General features: G+C 32.5%; 2 protein-coding genes across 2 annotated transcripts; one reads left to right on the top strand and one right to left on the bottom strand.

Annotated features, from left to right (window-relative positions):
• Nucleotides 1–10,476: 10,476 nt before the first annotated feature.
• LOC142549352 (NAC domain-containing protein 100-like) lies at nt 10,477–12,135 on the bottom strand. The gene is made up of 3 exons (XM_075658265.1): nt 11,704–12,135; nt 11,330–11,607; nt 10,477–11,244 (listed from the first exon to the last, which is right to left on the bottom strand). The coding sequence occupies exons 1-3, from the start codon at nt 11,888–11,890 to the stop codon at nt 10,705–10,707; spliced, it is 1,005 nt and encodes a 334-aa protein (XP_075514380.1). The 5' UTR covers nt 11,891–12,135; the 3' UTR covers nt 10,477–10,704.
• A 4,702-nt stretch (nt 12,136–16,837) lies between these two features.
• Nucleotides 16,838–17,935, top strand: LOC142550240 (uncharacterized). Its single transcript, XM_075659478.1, has one exon. It carries the CDS (start codon nt 16,838–16,840, stop codon nt 17,933–17,935), a length of 1,098 nt encoding a protein of 365 aa, XP_075515593.1.
• The last annotated feature ends 2,151 nt before the right edge of the window (nt 17,936–20,086 follow it).

Raw genomic sequence — 20,086 nt, 5'->3', positions numbered from 1 at the left:
CAAAGCAAATAAGGTAGCCGATGCATTGAGTAGGAAGGATATGAACAAAGTAATCCTAGCGTCACTTTCAGCACAACCATGCCTTCGAGAGGCCATCAAAATGAGTCAAGATAGAGATTCCGCTTTAGTGAAGCTGAAAGAGTAAGCTAAAGAAGGGAAATCACCAGAATTCGAGACGGATAACAAAGGAATCTTGTGGATGAAAGGACGATTGTGCGTACCAGACATTGATGACCTTCGACAAGAAGTAATGTCTGAAGCACATAAGTCAAAATTTTCAGTACATCCTGGCAGTACCAAGATGTACAGAGATTTGAAGAAAAATTTCTGGTGGAATGGAATGAAGAAAGACGTGGCAATGTTTGTTTCTAAGTGTCACGTGTGCCAGCAAGTCAAGGCAGAGTACCAAAGACATGGTGGACTTCTTCAACCATTAGAAATCCCGGAATGGAAATGGGAACATATTTCCATGGATTTTGTAGTTGGTTTACCAAAGTCGAGACAAGGTCATGACGGAATATGGGTAATCGTAGATAGACTCACAAAATCTGCACATTTCTTACCTGTCCGCATGAATTATAATTTGGACAAGCTAGCCACCTTATACATGAATGAGATCGTGCGATTACATGGAGTACCAGCTAGCATACTATCAGACAGAGATCCTAGGTTTACGTCTCGATTTTGGAAGAGCTTTCAACAAGCTATGGGGACAAAGGTTACTCTTAGTACGGCCTATCATCCTCAGACCGATGGTCAAACAGAGAGAACAATTCAAACTCTTGAGGATATGCTGAGAGCTTGTGCTCTAGACTCCAGTGGTAATTGGAGCGAACATCTGCCCTTAATCGAATTCGCATACAATAATAGTTACCACAGTAGTATTGGAATGGCACCATACGAAGCTCTGTATGAACGAAAATGTCGATCACCACTGTATTGGGATGAGGTAGGGGAAAAAGCCATTGTTGGACCCGAAATGATCCAAGAAACAGTGGAGAAAGTCGCTTTGATCAAGGAGAGATTAAAAGCTGCACAAGATCAACAGAAAAGCTGGGCTGATCAGAAAATACGACCCGTGGAATTTGAAGTTGGAGAAAAGGCATATGTAAAAGTGTCACCCATTAAGGGTGTAATCCGATTCAATAAGGCTGGGAAACTGAATCCCAGATACGTCGGACCATTTGAAATTCTTGAGAAAGTGGGAACACTTGCTTATAGATTAGCACTTTCACCCGACATGTCAAGAATTCACAATGTATTCCATGTTTCGCAGCTGAGGAGATATATTTCCGATCCTAGTCATATTCTTGAAGCTGGACCACTGTTGGTTGAGGGCAATCTAAATGAAGAGCTGAAATATGAAGAAATTCCGATTCGAATTGTGGATAACAAAGACCAAGTACTGAGGCGACGAACTATTCCATATGTCAAAGTACAATGGTCCAATCACACCGAAAGAGAAGCTACTTGGGAGTTGGAAGAAAAGATGCGAGAACAATACCCTTATCTCTTTGAAGATCATGCATAGCCAAGTTTCGAAGACGAAACTTCTCATAAAGAGGGAGGGATGTGAGAACCTGAAATTCCAGCAGTAGCAGCAGCTAGCAAATTTCAGCAGAAGCTAAAAATTCCAGCAGAAGCTAATATTTCAGAAGCTGGTATTTTTTCAGCAGATTAGAATCCAGCAGCAGCACGAAAATTCCAGCAGACAGTTATTAATTCAGCCATGACTTGTAACTGAAGCATTTAAAATGGAATAAAGATTGTTAATTGCAGATTATGATCATTAATTGGGAGGCTAACAGTCAAAATTTTGCCTATATATAACACTCTCAAACCTCTGAAATGGGTTACACAAATCTTGAGATTTTCACTTGAATTTTCGAGCTAAGAAAGTGCTGATTTTCGAGCAGCAGAAACCAGTAGCAAGAAGAAGCAGATTTCAGACTTCAACCGAAATACTTTTAGCAAATTACTGTAAGTAGGCTTATGTATAAATATCTTGAAACCCGTTTGATGATCTCTGTTTTAAAGCAAAAGTATATTCTTGATTTCTGATTTTGAAGCACTGAAACTTAGTGAACTAATGGTAGGAATATATATTCTGAACATTACTGATTACTGATTACTGATTACTGATTACTGGCCTCACCCCTTAGAGGAGAGAACATATAGGGGACTGATATCAGTTTAGCCATGAAATTCATGAACGTGCTCAGTGCTTACTTGTTAAACTTCTGATTCCTAATTACTTAATACTGATTACTGATTTCCGAATACTGAATACTGATTTCTGTTATGAAAATGAGAATTTCTGTATATCATTCGTATTACTGTTTCTCTATGAAAATGATTTCGAAAACTGGGAGTTATGCACGCCCCCGCTTACTAAGTAACAATCATATCACTCACTCACCAAACTCATCTCAGATAAGAACGATGAAGAGTTGTTAGAAGAAGAGGAGCAACTTCAGTTTTGGGGCTGGTGATGAAGATCGTTGTTCTTAGTTCTGATTTATATTCCGCTGCATCTGTTCAGACGTTATATTTTTTGGTTTTACATTTCCGCTGTAAAACATTTATCATTGAGTTTGTATCAGACAATGATTATTATGAATAAAAGACTGGTTTCTGAATTTTGTACTTCTGAGTCTTGTTGTTTTCGAATGTAAATTTGAGAGCAACGCCGGTGTCAACCAACCCCCGTCCCGGGGCGTGACACCGACAATTTTATCGAATCAAACTCGAGCTTAAGGACATTCGACTTGTAAGCTCTCGATCATGTTCACGAGCTCGAGCTCGACTAGTTTGTTAGGCCTTGAGTGTACAATAATAACTTGCATTTTCTTCCATCGAAATTTGAATATAGGAGAAGTGACGAAAAAACTATAAAATGATAAGTATACCCCCTTAAATTTTTATATTATAGTTTACCTTTTTAGTAAGAATGTTTGACGAGCTCGAACAGGATAAACAAGCTACTAACTAGTCGTGCTCGAGTTATTCACAAGCTTGATAATTTTAAAACGAGATGAACTCAAAATTTATGATAAAAACTCGAACCGAGCTCGAGTCTATATATACTTTAAATAAACCGACCTCGAACTTGTTTACGTAAAGTAGTTTCAAATTTCTAGATTCTGTGATATGCTCCGTATATCTCTAAATTTAATTCTGGAACTATCCAATCAAATTTAATATTTGGATATGACAATTGCTTCCCACGATTATGGGCCGACGCGGTACAGCCTCTGCAGAAATGTTTTCTTCTGGCCTCCTGTGGGCCCCCACATGCTTACGTGTCGACAGTTGGAGAGGCACCTAAACTCTCGCCTCACGAAACGCGCTCAAATGACACAATTGTCCCTGGAAAATCTCTTGAATTACGTGATTATCCTCGACATAATTTTGCTTCAAGAATTTGGACGAAAAGGTATAACAAGTCAATCAGGATTGAAACTCTTGCATTTTATTCTATTTTACCCTTCTATTAGTGGAAAAGAAAAGTTTTACTGTCTTTGAAAATTTCTAACTCTAGTATAAAGACTCGTTCGATTTTGCTTGTGTTTGGTATAAAATTCAACACGTTTATTAACTCTTACGATCACGTTTTTCTCGGACATAAAAAATCATGTGAGAAGATCTCACGAGTCAATTTTGTGATACAGATATTCTATTTAGGCCACTCATAAAAAATATTAATTTATTTGTCAAACATATTACTTTTTATTGTAAATATAGATATGACTGAATCGTGTCACGAATAAAGATGCGTGAAATCGTCTCACAAGAACCCTACTCTTCGTCGAGGTTGTGTCTATCCATCCAACATCTATGGTTTTAATAATACTTCAATCGGATACGAAACCAGAATTTTAGTATAGCTTTAAACCTTGTATTACATCTAATATTATTTAGATATTTGATCTTAAATAAGACAAACTATATATTTTATTTATTTATTTTTTTTAGACAAACTATATCTTGTAGATTATATTATATATCTATAAGTTCTAATATATAATATCACCCAAAAAAAATAGTTTGCTTAAAAAACCTTTCATGTTGATTGTTACAGCGTTGCTATCATAATAATAATAAATTTAAATAAAATTATTATCATATCTTTGAAACATTGTATGGAGACATCTTACATACCTTCGATATAATAATAATTTGTTCACAAAAAAAATTATTATTATTATTATTCGATTATGGGCATCTCTAAATGCTAAAAAAAATTATTTTGTAAAGGAATTATACATGTGATTTAAATGTCTCGACACTTTAATTTAACTCTAGATAAAAACTTGTGTGAGACGGTCTCACGGGTCGTATTTTGTGAGACAAATCTCTTATTTGGGACATCCATGAAAAAATATTACTTTTTATGCTAAAAGTATTACTTTTTAGTGTGAATATCGGTAGGGTTGACCCGTCTCACATATAAAAATTTGTTTGTCCATCTCATAAGAAATCTACTCTTAACTCTATATTTAATCCAAAATAAAGGAATGAATGAAGGAAAATGGCGGGGCCACGTTCATTGTCACCCGGGCTACTCAAGTTCTTTAAAAAAAAAATTATATGTAAATTTTGGATTAATTTGATAGTAATCCAAATAGATCAATTTAAAATATTAAAAGATTTTATTGTTTAAAATTCTAGTCCAGAGCCTTATTCCTGGCTTCACCATTTAAAAAAAAATTATATGTAAATTTTTTATTAATTTTATATCAGTTCGGGTAGATCAATTTAAAATATTAAAAATTCTAAAGTTTAAAATTCTAGCTAGATAGAACCATATTCCTGGTTCTGTCATTGCATGTTCGTAATACAACCAAAATTTTTTTGTGTGTTATCGAATCCGCCATCCAGCTAATCTCCTTTTATCCATTTTTAGGTAAACCTCATGTACATACATTCCCAAAATGTGTGAGTTGTTGCATTAGCAGTACATTGTTTTGTAAGTATTTAGGAATAAATGAATGAAAGAGAAATGTTACCTAAACTTCACTATTTATTTATTTTGTCCATACACGTGGACATATTTAAGAATATTGATAAATCTGACAAATTATTATACCAATTAGAAGGAAATGTAGTTTTAATTGGATTTAGATTCCAAATTTTCTTAATCACGTCATCCATTATCGTTAAGACTTGATTTCGATATCACAATTCCTTGCCCAGCCAACATTTTTTCGGACGAATTTGTTGTACTTAACTTACTTACTTAGTACAGTTTACTTGGCTTGCATGATCTGTAAGATATTGTGTTAATCTATTGATTTACCCAGAACACACCTAAGAGTAGCGGTGGCATGTTTTCACGTCATAAAAAAAATCTAATTGAAGTTAGTTCATTGAAATGGAAATTCAACTTATCATAATGAGGCCAAATTATGTCAACTTACTCGATTTTATCATTTTTTTCATATTTTAAATATCTCGTTCTCTGTCACGACATTATCTCATGAATATCAATCAAAACATGATCTAATAAATGGTATTTTTAAAATCGAACCGGACAGAGTAGTTCGCTCCGGCCACTCGGATTTACTCCATAAACCATTTTACAGTCGAATTGATCGGACCGATCGAGAACGTTGGACCGGTTAAAATGGTCCGGCTGGTTTAACATATTTTAAATATTTTTAATTTTTTAATCCTTTTTAGAATTTAATTTTTTTTCTCATATTTCTTTTTAAAAAGTTTATTTATTATATTTTAGATTTTATTTTTATTTATATATAATATTATTTTGATTTTGAATTTTCTTTGAAATATTATTTAATAGTATTTGAGCTTATTTTGAATATTTTTAAAAAATATTATATATACTGTAGGACTGAACGTTTGTCGCTTTATCAAAAACTATAATTCATGATAATTGTGTAACTCAGATATTTTAAATTGTACAGCAGCTCAAGCGTCACGTTTCGACTTCTCAAACTAATAGGGACAATTATTGCACCTCAATAATATCTTTCTTTCTCAATGATTGCACTCTTTGCAAGCAATGAGAATCGAAACTCTAACCTTAGCTATGATACTAATTGTAGGACCGAAAACTTATCATTTTACCAAAAGTTATAGCTAGTGATAATGGTGTAACTCAAATCTTTTAAATTGTATAGCAACTCAAGTGTCACGTTTCAATTGTTATAAGAAGAAGGGACAATTATTGCACCCCAACATATAAATATAATTATATTTGATTATATATATGTTGTTTTGAATTTAAACTTTTATAAATATATTTTTTAATTATTTGTATACATATTTAAGATTTTAATATATATTACTTACTATATTATTATTTTATATAATATAATAATTTTCTAGTTCGACAAATTGAACCGTTTTAGAAGGTAAATCGGTTCGATCACAAATCCGGTTACAAAACATCCTAAAACCATTGAACAACTAAACAAAAGCTTATGTAATTTGACACATGCATTAATTAAAACGATATATCCACTAAAAATAAGATAAACATATATTTTTAGCTCTTAAAACCATTTATAAATACTCTCTCCAAAAACTTTCTAGAACACTAAAATAAAGTCAAATATTGCTATATATTATAGTATCATATGTCCTATTCTGAAAAGAAAATTACGATAGAACCCATTTAATTAATTTTTTAAAAAATCTTGAATTATTTCTCATTTAATTCGAAATTCAAAAATAATTAATTACACGTATATTTCATATTATCGCAACAATATGTGTCGCTTATCCAAAAGTTGGAAATTAATTTAAATTTAATAGAATAAATGGATTGGGTTGCAACGCGTGCATATGATTAGTGCTTATTCTGACGTGCATGGTTACATTTTACTTAAAAACGTTGTTTCAAATTTCATCGGAGTCTGCCTTATCTGTTGATATAATTGGTATATCCATCCTTATTTTTTTTGGAGAGAAGAACCTTTATTTTTCAATTTAGATACCAGGAAATAAAAATTTAATGGGACATGATCCTAAATAAAAGTTGGCAAATTTCGTATACAATTAACTATTATTCGATTTTATAGTGCATGTATGGGAGGTTTGATCGACTCGATGGGTCTAACTCAAATTTACGGCTTTGTTTGATTTGATTCGGTTTCATATACATAGATTTTAGAGTATGTATTTTGTGAGACGGTCTCACGAATTTTTATCTGTGAGACGGGTGAACCATACCGATATTTACAATAAAAATTAATAATATTAGCATAAAAAGTAATATTTTCTTATGGATGCGTCAAATAAAAGATCCGTCTCACAAAATATGATCCGTGAGACCATCTCACACAAGTTTTTGCCTAGATTTTATTGAATTCGTTGGGATCTCTATGAGATAGCTGTCTATTCTTGGATTTGTGGATCTATCGGTGCCCTGAATGGTTGGAGACTCGAAATGTTTACATAAAAAGTCTTGAAAGGTGTGTCGAGCTTATTCGAGTCAAGCTTATCCTATGCGTGTTTAGAACTAGAATGACTCGAGTTCGGGATCCAGGAAAACCGATTAGATGACCTGGATTACTACTCAAACTTTAGGTCGCGTAGCCTGGGAGTCGGTTCATTGTTAGACGATTATATTCTAAAATGAGTTGTTATGAGATGATATGTCTATACAATACTTCTAAGATGTTAAAAGTTGACTTCCACCCATAACAAAGTAATTCCGACAAACAGTATGTCTCTTGTGAGACGGTCTCACTGATCTATTTCCGTAAGATGGGTCACCCCGATCCATATTTAAAATGAAAAGCAATATTTTTAACATAAAATATAATATTTTTCATAAAACGGGTCGAGTTGAAGATAAGTCTTACAAAATTGATCCGTGAACCAGTGTCACGGAAGATTTGGTGTCAAATATATGATTTTAGAGAATCGTGTGAAGCGATAGTATACATTATATTATGCGCTGATGGGGATATTAAATTTTATTTAAATCATGGTATTTGGGTGTGATATAGATACAATAATAATTTATTAGAACTATTAAATATCAATAAAATGTATTTTCAAATATAATTTCTTATTTGTATTTGATTGTGACCATTTCAACTCTATACTAACTCAATGAATATATTGGCTAGAACTTGAAAAATTGTGCATCTAAATATGAATAAGAAAGAATTTATAAAATTGACTGAAATCTGATTTTTTACACTAATTTGTGGTATGAGTAGGTGCGAAACACAACCATAGAATGGAAGTCATATGTCCAAGTGCATGGAAATCGTGTCGATAAATATTTACATTGTTATAAAAATATATTAAAAATAAAAATATATATTGCTAAAAATAATTTTAAAATAATAGTATAATATTAATTTTTTTTTCTTGATAATAATAAAAGGTAAAATTGATTTTTTTATCCTAAAACTTGCACAATATTCTCCATTTTTTTTCATATGGTCAATCAATTCATGATCTTACTCTATTATTTGATTTTGTTTTCAATTTTAATCTTTTTATTAGAGTCCTGACATGACATCAGACATACCAGCATTGTCCAACCTCACGTCAGAAATTTCATGCGACATCATCATTTCTCCGATGTCATGTCATCATTTTTCGACGTTGCGTTAGCACACTAGTGAAAAAGAACTAAAAAAATATAAATTAGTGAACAAATATTTTGAATTGACTCAAAACATGACAAAAAAATAAAAATAAAAAAACATCCAAGTTACATGATTAAAAATGCGATTTTTTTCAAAATAAAAATATTATCGCGACTCGTGTTGAATATGGATTTAGCTCATCAGATGGATGATTATTCTTGGTCTGATGACATTTGTGACACAATAACAACGAAAACAATAAAAATCGGATGGGCATTTACAGTACACCGAGGCGTATAGAATGTGAGCAAAGAAGAATGCCGACTTTTTTCTCGTTTCAATTGTCTTGGACGTACACAAAAACCAACTCTATCTCCAATTTCTCATTTATTTAAATAAAATATCGAATAATTACTATCATACTGTTTTTAAATATATTATATATATCAGTGAAAATTAATACACAATTCAATAATTTATTTCAAATTTGAATATAAATTATTATGTTAAATGTAGTCATTTTCAGGGAAAAAAAAGATTATTTTGGAATAAAAATATGAATACTATGAGAAAAAATTTGGTAGGTCTAAAAGGTCAAAATTGTTTATTACATGATTTCTTCTTTATTAATATTATAGAAATAGCATATATATACACAAATAAAAATATATAAAACATCACAATAATTTTAAATATTTGAGATTAAAAAAGAGCAAGAAAATCTTGCTCAAAAAATTAAATAATTTTAGATATAAAGCTCGTATTTTAATGATGTAAGAATGGAGACCTTTATCATTAGATAAAAAATTTAATCTTTTTTTTAAAAATAAAATAATAAAAGGTTTAATATAAACAAATTGATATGTCTGCTAGCCGCCAACTTGATCCCCAATGTCATCCAAGTATTTTTTATTTTTTATTTTTTCAACTCTTTTATTAATTTTTATGTACGACGGGACACAACTACATATATATATATATAATTCTTTACAAGGTCATACAATAAATTCATATTTCAAACTCTTCAAATTGATTCAGTACAACTTATTTTTATAGCGTGTGTTATTAAGTAATTGCTTTTTTATAGATATAAATTAATTTTTGTTCTCTATAATACATAATTACAAAATATATACAATGTAGTAAATTTAATAAAAAATAAAAGAAGAGAAAAGAGTGAGAAGAGGAGTGACTTTCGAGAAATACTCGAATTGTTTCGGTCAAACAAAAAAAAACTCCATGAGTGATTATGTAACAATCTAACGGATTTATGAGTAGATCTCTTGTGAGATAGTCTCACGAATTTTTATCTGTGAGACGGTTCAATCCTACCGATATTCACAACAAAAAATAATACACTTAGCATAAAAAGTAATATATTTTCATGGATGACACAAATAATAGATCTGTCTCACAAAATACGACTCGTGAGACCGTCTCACACAAGTTTTTGCCCGGATTCTATATGATTCATTAAACTGATCAAACTGATCTATATACATAGCGAAAAGTAATTATTTTGAAATCAGAAGTAATACTTTCCACACAAACCAGATTATATTACATAATATTTTTCAATAACGTAACTAGCAAAATTTGATATTAAAAATAATATTTTGGACACGATAAATAATAATTTCCACGAGTTAGGTGAGAAATCAATCTTACATAATTGACACATGAGACGGTCAAACTTGATTTTTTTTTTAAAACCGAATAAAAATTGCAGAATACAAATCTTTAGGATAGATATCTTTATTAACCAAAAATCTATTACGCTAATAGTCTATATTTAACAATAATTTCTAAACACACCAAGAATTCCTTGTTTTGTTTTCCTTTTTAACATTTGTAATAACTAACAATATATGACACGATATTTTCAACAAACAAGAACCAAACAAAACATAACAAACCATTGTAACAAAACCACAGCAAAGATTACAATGTCGTGACATAAATCAGATAACAATATTCTTTATTTTGATCTTAGGTCATTCAATTCTATGCACAGACAAATCATTCCATATAATTTAAGCGGCAACTCTAATATAATATAATATAATATAATATAATATAATCCCTTCTTCCTAACTCCCTATTATTTCTCCATTTCTTCATCAGATTTTCTTCAGTAGCTCCAAATGCAATCAATATCCTGTTCTCCAACTGAAGCAGATGGAGCTTCTTGATCTCCAAATGATTTCTTCACCAATTCAAGATTCGACGGGACCGAGGAATTTTCACGGTTTAATCCAGTTTCTTGGGGCAAAATCACCATTTCTTTACCAACATTCTGCCTATAATTCCCAATCAAACTCCTTAACATAGATGGATCCTGAAACGGGATCGAGCCCGGGATTTGGAATCCCATTCCCCCTTGAATGGCATGGAGTTGTCCCAAAGAGAAAATATCCGTGGGATGGTTGAAAGGAATTGCCAGATTTTCTTGGCCATTCTGGGAGGCTATTGGATTGGAGAAGCAGTGCACGTGGTTTGGTCCCGATTCGACGGGCTTTCTGTTGCCTTGGAAAGGTGAAGGATCCATCAATGGTGGCAGAGTCGAAGGAGTCGAATCGTTCCCTTTCGGGTTCATTCTCATTAGCCCTGATATGTGGACCTTTTTCCCACCAGAAGTCTTGTGGAACACCCGGCTAATCACCCAGTCATTCTGTAAAACAACAAAAAACACAAATCTTTAATGATCCAAAGAAATGCAAAAACAGAGGAAAACAGGGGAAGAATGATTTTTCTACCTTCACAGATTTTGGAGGGTCGTCAAAGGATAATTTTCCCTCCAATCTATATTCATGAGTAACCCAATTTGATTTTTCCCCTTTAGGGGCCCTACCCTTGTAGAAAACCAAGGTCTTTTTCATCCCGACGAGCGTCTTCCCCCGGAAAATCTCCTTATCTTTCCCGGTAGCTTTCCAGTAACCGGAAACCGTAGCTCGGTTCGTTCTTAATCCAGTCGGGTACTTCTTGTCCCTTACACAGAAAAAGTACCATTCTTTCTCACCCAATTTTGCTCTCCCTTCATTAGAAAACATAAGAAACGTTACATGATCAGTATTATAACTTAAAAGTATGAAATGAAACATATCAGCACAAAGTTCTCAAGCTTTCTTACATGGCAATTCCCACGGCTCAATTTTGTTCATGTTAACATCACCAATAGCTATACATGAAAAACTGCTGTCGAGAACTTTCTGGGACAAATAATGAGTGATCAATTCTTCATCCGTCGGGTGAAATCGGAATCCCGGAGGCAATTCCATCTGATCACCCCTCTTAACAACTCGATAATCGTTTTCCATGGACACAAAAGAAATGATTTTTATACAAGTTTCTCACTTTGTGAAGGGCAAGAATCAACTTTTCCTTTGAAACAATAGATTCCCAGATCAAGAAATGAAAACAAAAAAAAAAAACGTTATGGCAAAGTGATCAAGAAAAGGGGAAATATAGAGAATTTCAGAAAGAAGCCATTGACACTAATGTCTAAGGCAAGAGGTATTTTTTTCAAGAAAAAAATAAAATAAGTGCACGTGGAAGAGAAGGTCTGATAAATATTACAGAGATACGTGGATTTTAAGCAATTGGGAGGTTGTTTTAACCCACCTAGTTTAAGTTCATCGTTACTTTAAATTTGACTAAATGCAGCCCATTTGAAAAATGAACATTATTATTATTACTCAATAAATGCAAGTTCACATTCAATTCTCTTTTAGGTTTTCATGCTGTGAAAATACTTTAGGTCATTGGTAATCATGGTTTGTTGAAACGGTATCGGAACGGAAACGAGGCCCATCTTAACGAAGTTCCGAGACGTAAACGTTGATGTTTTGGGGCGTCGTTACGTAGATAGAAAACGGCGTGTTATCGGTGGAACGAAACGGATCGACGAAACGACACAAAACATAACAGTAAAAAGAAAAAATAAAGAATACAGGATGGTCGAGTCCGAGGTGTTAGAAGTCGAGCTCGACCCACTCTTCAGACCTGACTCGAGCTCTTCACTGTGTGAAAAGCTCGACCCACTCTTCTTATTTGTTTTTTTATTTTTTCACTCTTTTTATTATAGGTAAATGATTTCATAAATGATACATATAATTTTTATAGATTTCATAATTTGTATAGCTCGACTCACTCTTCTTAATTTGTATAGATTTCATAAATGATACATATAATATGAACTTTTAAAAAATTGACAGAAGAAAATAAAAATACTCGATCTATTTTATCAATTATTTATTTAATAAAGTTAATTTAAAAAGTATATTTAAAATAGTTTTAAAATGTAAATTTAAAATATAAGTGAAACTTGTTATAAATTGCAATAATTATATATTAATTTAAATAATATGCAAATCTTGAAAAATGATATTGGTCAAACTATTTTTTTCAAAAAATAGTTTCTTGTTTCGATATATAACAAAGATATGTTTTGTGATTCAATAAGACGTGAATAAAATTTTAAAAATATATTCATTATATTGTTTTATCAAATAATCTATTTAAATAATATTTATTTTGATTTACATATTTTTAAATATTTGTCCAAAATTTTCAATTTATATTAATTTTTAAAAAATATATCCGTACTATTTTTTTAACACATTACGAGTGAAAAATAAACGGTTGTATCATCGTGGTTTGGTAAGAAAATGATCGTATCATCCATAATCAAAAAAACTCTAATATATATATATATATATATATAATATAAAATACATATTCTCTGCTGATGGTAAAAAGTCTTATAATTAAGAAAGCTATCTAAAGTGCTTAATTATAACATCGTTTCTAAATTTTTCGACGACTTGTTGATATTATTTGTATTTACCCGTCTGTTTTAATAATATTATTTTTAAATAAAAATATTATTTTGCTGTTTATTAATCTCCTTAGACTATGCTGTCTTATAGGATCAAACAAATATTTTAGTTTTTTTAATTTTTATTTTTTGACTGTAAGAAATTGTAATATTATTAAGAATGAGGTACATCGACTATCGTCTATCATAAGATTTAGCAACCAAATTGAAAAATCCTCTTGCCAAATAAATGGGAAGGGGGAAGAAATAGCAAAATTAGCAAGTGAATGTGCAAATATATTCGCTCTGCGAATTGATATGAATATGAACTCTAAGTCGATAAGAGATTCAGTTAGGCAGTAGTAAGTTATACTGAAATATGTGATTTCAAACTATTGTAATTACCAAATTCTTCTAGTACAATCCTCCCGCAAGGAAAAATGAGTTACGCGAGAGAACTGAAGTCTCTGAACAATCTTTTGCATTTCAGTTACCCTATTTTAATCTCCATTTGATAGCCCAACTGAATTTATTTTTAAGAATTTCGTGTTCAATTATTCTATTTCCACGCAGTTTCCACTGCCGACTTTCTGAGAACTCAACTGACAATAATTCTAATTCAATGTTGCTAACTCGAACGAAATATCTTAATTTAATAAGTAGTTTAAACTTTTAAGTGCTTTTTTTTAAAGGTTGAAATTATTTAATGTTCGAACATCAGAAAATTTGAAATATAAGTATCAGAAAGTCTAAATGTGTGTAGTTAGATAATACTTTAAGATACCATTTGAAGTTAAAGATATAACGATAATATAGAGATAAATAATCTAATACAATAATAAATAAATAATTATAGATAATATCCTATTTGATTTGATTGATAAATAATAGTTTGTTAGATTTAATTGATTAAATTTGAGATAAAATGATAAATTATCTTTTTTTCTTTTAATAATTAATAAAATATTAATAATATTATTTATTAAATATAATATTGTAATTCAAATTCAATGATTTGATTGATGTAAGATAAATAATATGACCAACTAAATATGAGATGAGATAAGATAAGATAAATCATCAAGAAATTAATTATGTATAACTTCAAATTTTTCCTTAATTAAAGTAATCCATCCCACTTGCATTATAGCAGTCACTAATATATGTTTCAAGAATATTGAATGTCTTTTAAAGAATTATTTGAATTTTAACATGTAATCAGGGTTACCTTTGACATAATTCAATGTATGGATGATAATGACCAAAATAACCTCTCTTCACACCAAAAAAATCACGCGCGCGCACATATATATATTAAAAAAATTCTTGTTTTGCTTCAATTTATATTGTCACTCGCATATACAAATATTGTGTGGTTTTCTTCGATATATATCGAAATTTTCGGTAATCTCGATATATATATATATATAAAATTTTGATTCTAATATATAATGTCTAGATGCATTTGAGCTCTATGCTATATTTCTAATGATTAGGTCTCTTGTGAGACACTGAGACGGTCTCACGAATCTTTATCCGTGAGATGTGTCAACCCTATCGATATTTACAATAAAAAGTAATACTCTTAGCATAAAAAATAATATTTTTTAATGGATGATCCAAATAAAAGATTTTTCTCACAAAATACGACCCGTAAGACCATCTCACACAAATTTTTGGCATTTCTAACTTAAAATCTCCGAAAAATAGGCGCAAAATTAATTTGCTGTTATTTTGCATTAATTCGGTACCTAGGTTCCCGTATTATTCTCTAATGATGCGTCTACATAGACGTGGACCCTTCCAATGGAATTAAATGGTTCATCAGCACATCTTTAATCCATTAAATTAATCTTAAGCTTTTTTTCTAATCCTACATTAAATGGCATTTGTGAGAAATAAAGCTTTTAAAAATAGTAATAGCAGAGATTACACAAAAACTTATGTGAGACGGACCATCGAGTCAATTTTATGAGAAATATATTCTGTTTGAGTCACACATAAAAAATATTAATTTTTATTGTAAAATGACGATTTTGTTTATTGATTAGACAACTATTGCATAAAAAATACAATGATGTTGAGTTCTCGCTTTTTTTTTTTTTTTTTTTTTGACATAGACACCTGAAATGTCTATTTTGAGTCGAAGATTTCCATATTTTCAAGCTATGATTCAAGAGTTTTTGATAGAGATTCTAAAATCAATATATTTTGCACATAAGTCATGCTTACATGGGATTTGCTTTTCAAAATAATGATTTGAAAGTTATTTGCAACCCAGGTTAAAATAATTATTTCTATTTTAATATATATATATAGTACGAAATCAATATGTAATGTATGTTTTCTATATCAGTTTTTTTTTTTTCAATTTTCGATTCAGGTATCCAAATTTCGTCCGACTAATCTTGGAACGGTCTTCTTCCTGCACTACAAAAAAACGGTCAACATAACGACGGTTTTTGTAAAATTGTCGCTATTATAGCGACGAGTTTTGATTAACCGTCGCTATAATAGCGACGATTTTTAAAAAACCGTCGCATATCAAATTCGGCGACGGTTTAATAAAAACCGTCGTTATAGTAACGACGGTTTAAAGTCAACCGTCTCTATAATAGCGACGAGTTTTGATAAACCGTCGCTATAATAGCGACGGTGTCTAAAAAACTGTCGATTATCAAATTCGACGACGGTTTAATAAAAACCGTCGTTATAATAACGACGGTTTAAAGTCAACCGTCCATATAACAGCGACAATTTTCAAAAAATCATCGCTATAATTAACGACGATTTTTATTAAACCGTCGCTTAATTTAATAAGCGACGGTTTACTGAAACCTGTCACTACAGTAGCGACGGTCGAAAAGTAGACCGTAGCTATCATTAACGACGGTTTACTTAAACCGTCGCTAAAATTTAAAATAGCAACGGTTTACAAAAACCTTCGTTACCTTTAGCGACGGTAAAAGTTAAACCGTCGCCTATTTAGATCGGAGACGGTTGAAATGAAACCGTCGCTAATAGCGACAGTTTATTAAAACTGTCGCTATTAGGGACGAGTTTTCAAAAAACTATCGTTATTAGCAAACTGTCTATAAATTGTTGCGTTTTCGACGAATTTTCTCCACAGCACTTCCTTCACTCACATTTGCGCGCGATAAAAATCTTATCTCGTGGACATTTTTTGTTTTTTCTTAGGTACGTTTTTTTGCAATTCAATTCTTAGTAAATTTCTATCTTGTATATATATTAATGTATAATATAATGTTATTATCTAATAAATTTTTCAAAAACTTGTTATAAATCCTGGGAGGATGTTAAGACGACATTCCACACTCCCGGTAAGGGATACGACAAGTATAAAAGGCGAAAAGTTTTTTAAACAAAATACCTGATGACACCTCATTATAAAGTAAAATACATCTTATTTATTATTTTGTAGGATAAAATGGATAACGATAGAAATTGGATGTATCGTCGGTTGGAGAATGGATTTCTAACGGCTGAATATTGTGTTGGTGTAGAGTCGTTTGTAACATTTGCACTTAGTCATCATGAATGTTTATTAAATGGAAATATCCATTGTCATTGCAATCGAAAAAAATTTCAGAACCAAACATATTTAGATGAAGATGCTGTCAAGGTTCATCTCGGTCGTTATGGATTTGTACCGGATTACTACAATTGGTATTTTCATGGAGAGGAATATATTCGCCCGTTCTATCCTAATTTTAATATGGAAGCTCCTTCGTCATCTTACTCTCGTAGGGCACCACCAATTGCTCAAACTACATTTCCGGATTTTTTTGATACTATTAAAGAAAATGTTAACTTTGAAGAGAACCCTGAAAATGAGAATGAGAATTTTGGTGAAGAAAATCCTACAATAAATATTGGTCTTGAAGTTCCTGAAAGTCCAAACAGTTATATTAAATCATTGTATGAATGCATTAAATCAGCCGAGAAAGAAATTTGGGATGGAAATCCACACGGTCATTCTGTGTTGTCTGTGCTCGCTCGGTTACTGAAGATGAAACATGAACACAACATGTCCGAGCGCAATTACAATGACATGTGTCAACTCATGTCAGAGTTATGTCCGTATGATAACTACGTCCCTGATAGTTTTTACGCGACCAAGAAAATTATCAAAGATATAGGGCTTCCGGTTGAAAAGATTGATGCATGCAAGAATAATTGTATGATATACTGGGGTGTTGACGATGTTTTAACAGAGTGTAAGATATGTGAACATCCTCGATACAAACGTAGTAGAAGTCGATCTCAAAATCCTCAGAAGAAGGGAATTCCATACAAGTTGATGTATTATTTTCCGATCACTCCACGTTTGCAAAGACTGTATGCTTCGAAAGCTACAGCGTCACATATGCGTTGGCATAATGATCATCATTTTGACGGTGACACTATGACACACCCTTCTGATTGTGCAGCGTCGCGTCATTTTGACGCTTTGCATCCATCTTTTTCATCAGAAATCCGAAATGTGAGATTAGGATTGTGTTACGTTTTATTAGCTTCTTTATAGCTTCACCGATGACCACGACACGCACTCTTCAAAGTTTATCACCCGAAATATTTACACACATGCATGAACAATGTATCACACACACACACACCCGATAGAGCACAACACAATTACGTGGTTCGGCCTTGTTAAGACCTACGTCCACGGAGAAACATCACCAACCTTTCCATTTCCAGAAACAATATTCTTACACAGAGTTTACAAATCAGTGAACAAATCAAGAACAATAACACGAACTGATCAAGCCTAATTCCCTGATCTACTCGTTGTGTTCTTCCCTTTCTGATTTCCTCAGTGCAGCTTCCTTGTCCTGATTTCTCGATCGAATCACCAGGTTCTTCTCTGTTCTCTTTCTCCTGAAAGTCTCGTTTCTTGAAGTCAAGTTTTTTTCCTTTCCAATTTTTCGTGCTGTTTATGCTTAACCCTCTTCCCTTCTTATTCACCCCATTAACCGTTTTTTTCTGGTATCCGGAAATGGGCTTCTTGTACTCATCAGTTAAGAAAAGCCCAGCTTCTTCCTTATGCTCATTAGACTTTCTCTTATGGAGCCCAATACCTTACAGCCCAAACAATAGAGGAACCCGATCTATAATCTCCACCTTTTCTCTAATGGTTGGCTGCTTCTCTGTCTTATTGTCTTTACTTGAACTCCACTACATTTACTAAGTTCAAGCAGTGTCTGAACTTAGCATAGGGTAGTGTTTTGGTTAGCATATCAACGGGATTATCTTCAGATGGAACCTTTTCCAGACACACTTCACCTTTATTCAAGACATCCCTCACAAAGTGCATCTTAACATCAATATGTTTTGATCGTTCATGGTAAACTTGATGTTTAGACAAGTGTATTGCACTTTGGTTGTCACAATATACAACCACCTTAGCTTGCTTTATTCCCAGTTCACTTATGAATCCTTTCAGCCATAGAGCTTCTTTGACAGCTTCGGTGGTTGCTATAAATTCTGCTTCCGTGGTTGATAGTGCCACAACTGACTGGAGTGTAGCTCTCCAAGTAATGGCCGTTCCAAATAAAGTGAAGATATATCCAGTTGTGGATTTTCTAGTGTCAGTATTTCCTGCGAAATCTGAAGTCTACATATCCCACCACTGGCCCTTCTTCTACACTCCTTTGTTTGAATTTCAACCCCATGTCTGCAGCTCCCTTCACATATCTTAGTAGCCATTTTAGCCCTTCCCAGTGAGGTGGTCCAAGATCAGCCATGAACCTGGATACAACACTTATAGCAAATGCTAGATCAGGTCTGCTACATACCATTCCATACATTAGGCTCCCCACACCACTTGCATATGGAATGTGTTTCATCCTCTCAATCTCTTCCTTGTCATGTGGGGCTTGTTCTTTTGAGAGTTTAAACTGTTGTCCAAGTGGGGATGTTACTGCTTTTGCCTTGTGCATGTTATACCTCAGTAACACCTTTCTTAAGTAGTTTCCTTGACTTAGGAACAAACTCTTGTCTCTTCTACGTCTCTTTATATCCATGCCCAGAATCTTCTTTGCTTCTCCCAAGTCTTTCATTTCAAATTTGACATTCAGTTGTTGTTTCAACATCATGATTTCTTCCATGCTATTATGTCATCTACGTATATGAGGAGATACAGAACAATATTTTCCTTGTCTTTCTTTAAGTATACGCAGCTATCATAGTCACTTGTATACATTCCAATCTCTCTCATGTAGTCATCAAATTTCTTATTCCACTGTCTTGGACTTTGTTTCAAGCCATAGAGAGACTTCTTTAATAGGCAGACCTTTCCCTGACTTTTATTTTTCACATACCCTTTTGGTTGTTCCATGAAGATTGTTTCCTCAAGTTCTCCATGCAAAAAAGCGGTTTTTACATCTAATTGATGCAACTCTAAATCCAGCTGTGTGACCAAGGCAAGGATTAGCCTTATAGAACTATGTTTAACGACCGGCGAATATATTTCATTGAAATCTATTCCTTCACGTTGAGAGTAGCCCTTTGCAACCAATCTTGCCTTGTATTTCGGATTTTCAGTTCCTGGATTTGATTCCTTGAGTTTATAAACCCATTTGCATCCTAACAACCTTTGATCCTTGGGTTTGTTAACCAGTTCCCAGGTCTCGTTCTTCTTCAAGGCATCCATCTCATCGTCCATAGCTTTTAT

Source organism: Primulina tabacum, chromosome 6 (assembly GCF_025594145.1).
Source record: "Primulina tabacum isolate GXHZ01 chromosome 6, ASM2559414v2, whole genome shotgun sequence".
In the NCBI taxonomy this organism is placed as follows: domain Eukaryota; kingdom Viridiplantae; phylum Streptophyta; class Magnoliopsida; order Lamiales; family Gesneriaceae; genus Primulina; species Primulina tabacum.
Note: the sequence above shows the minus strand (reverse complement) of the source record. Positions and strands in the feature narration are given on the sequence as shown.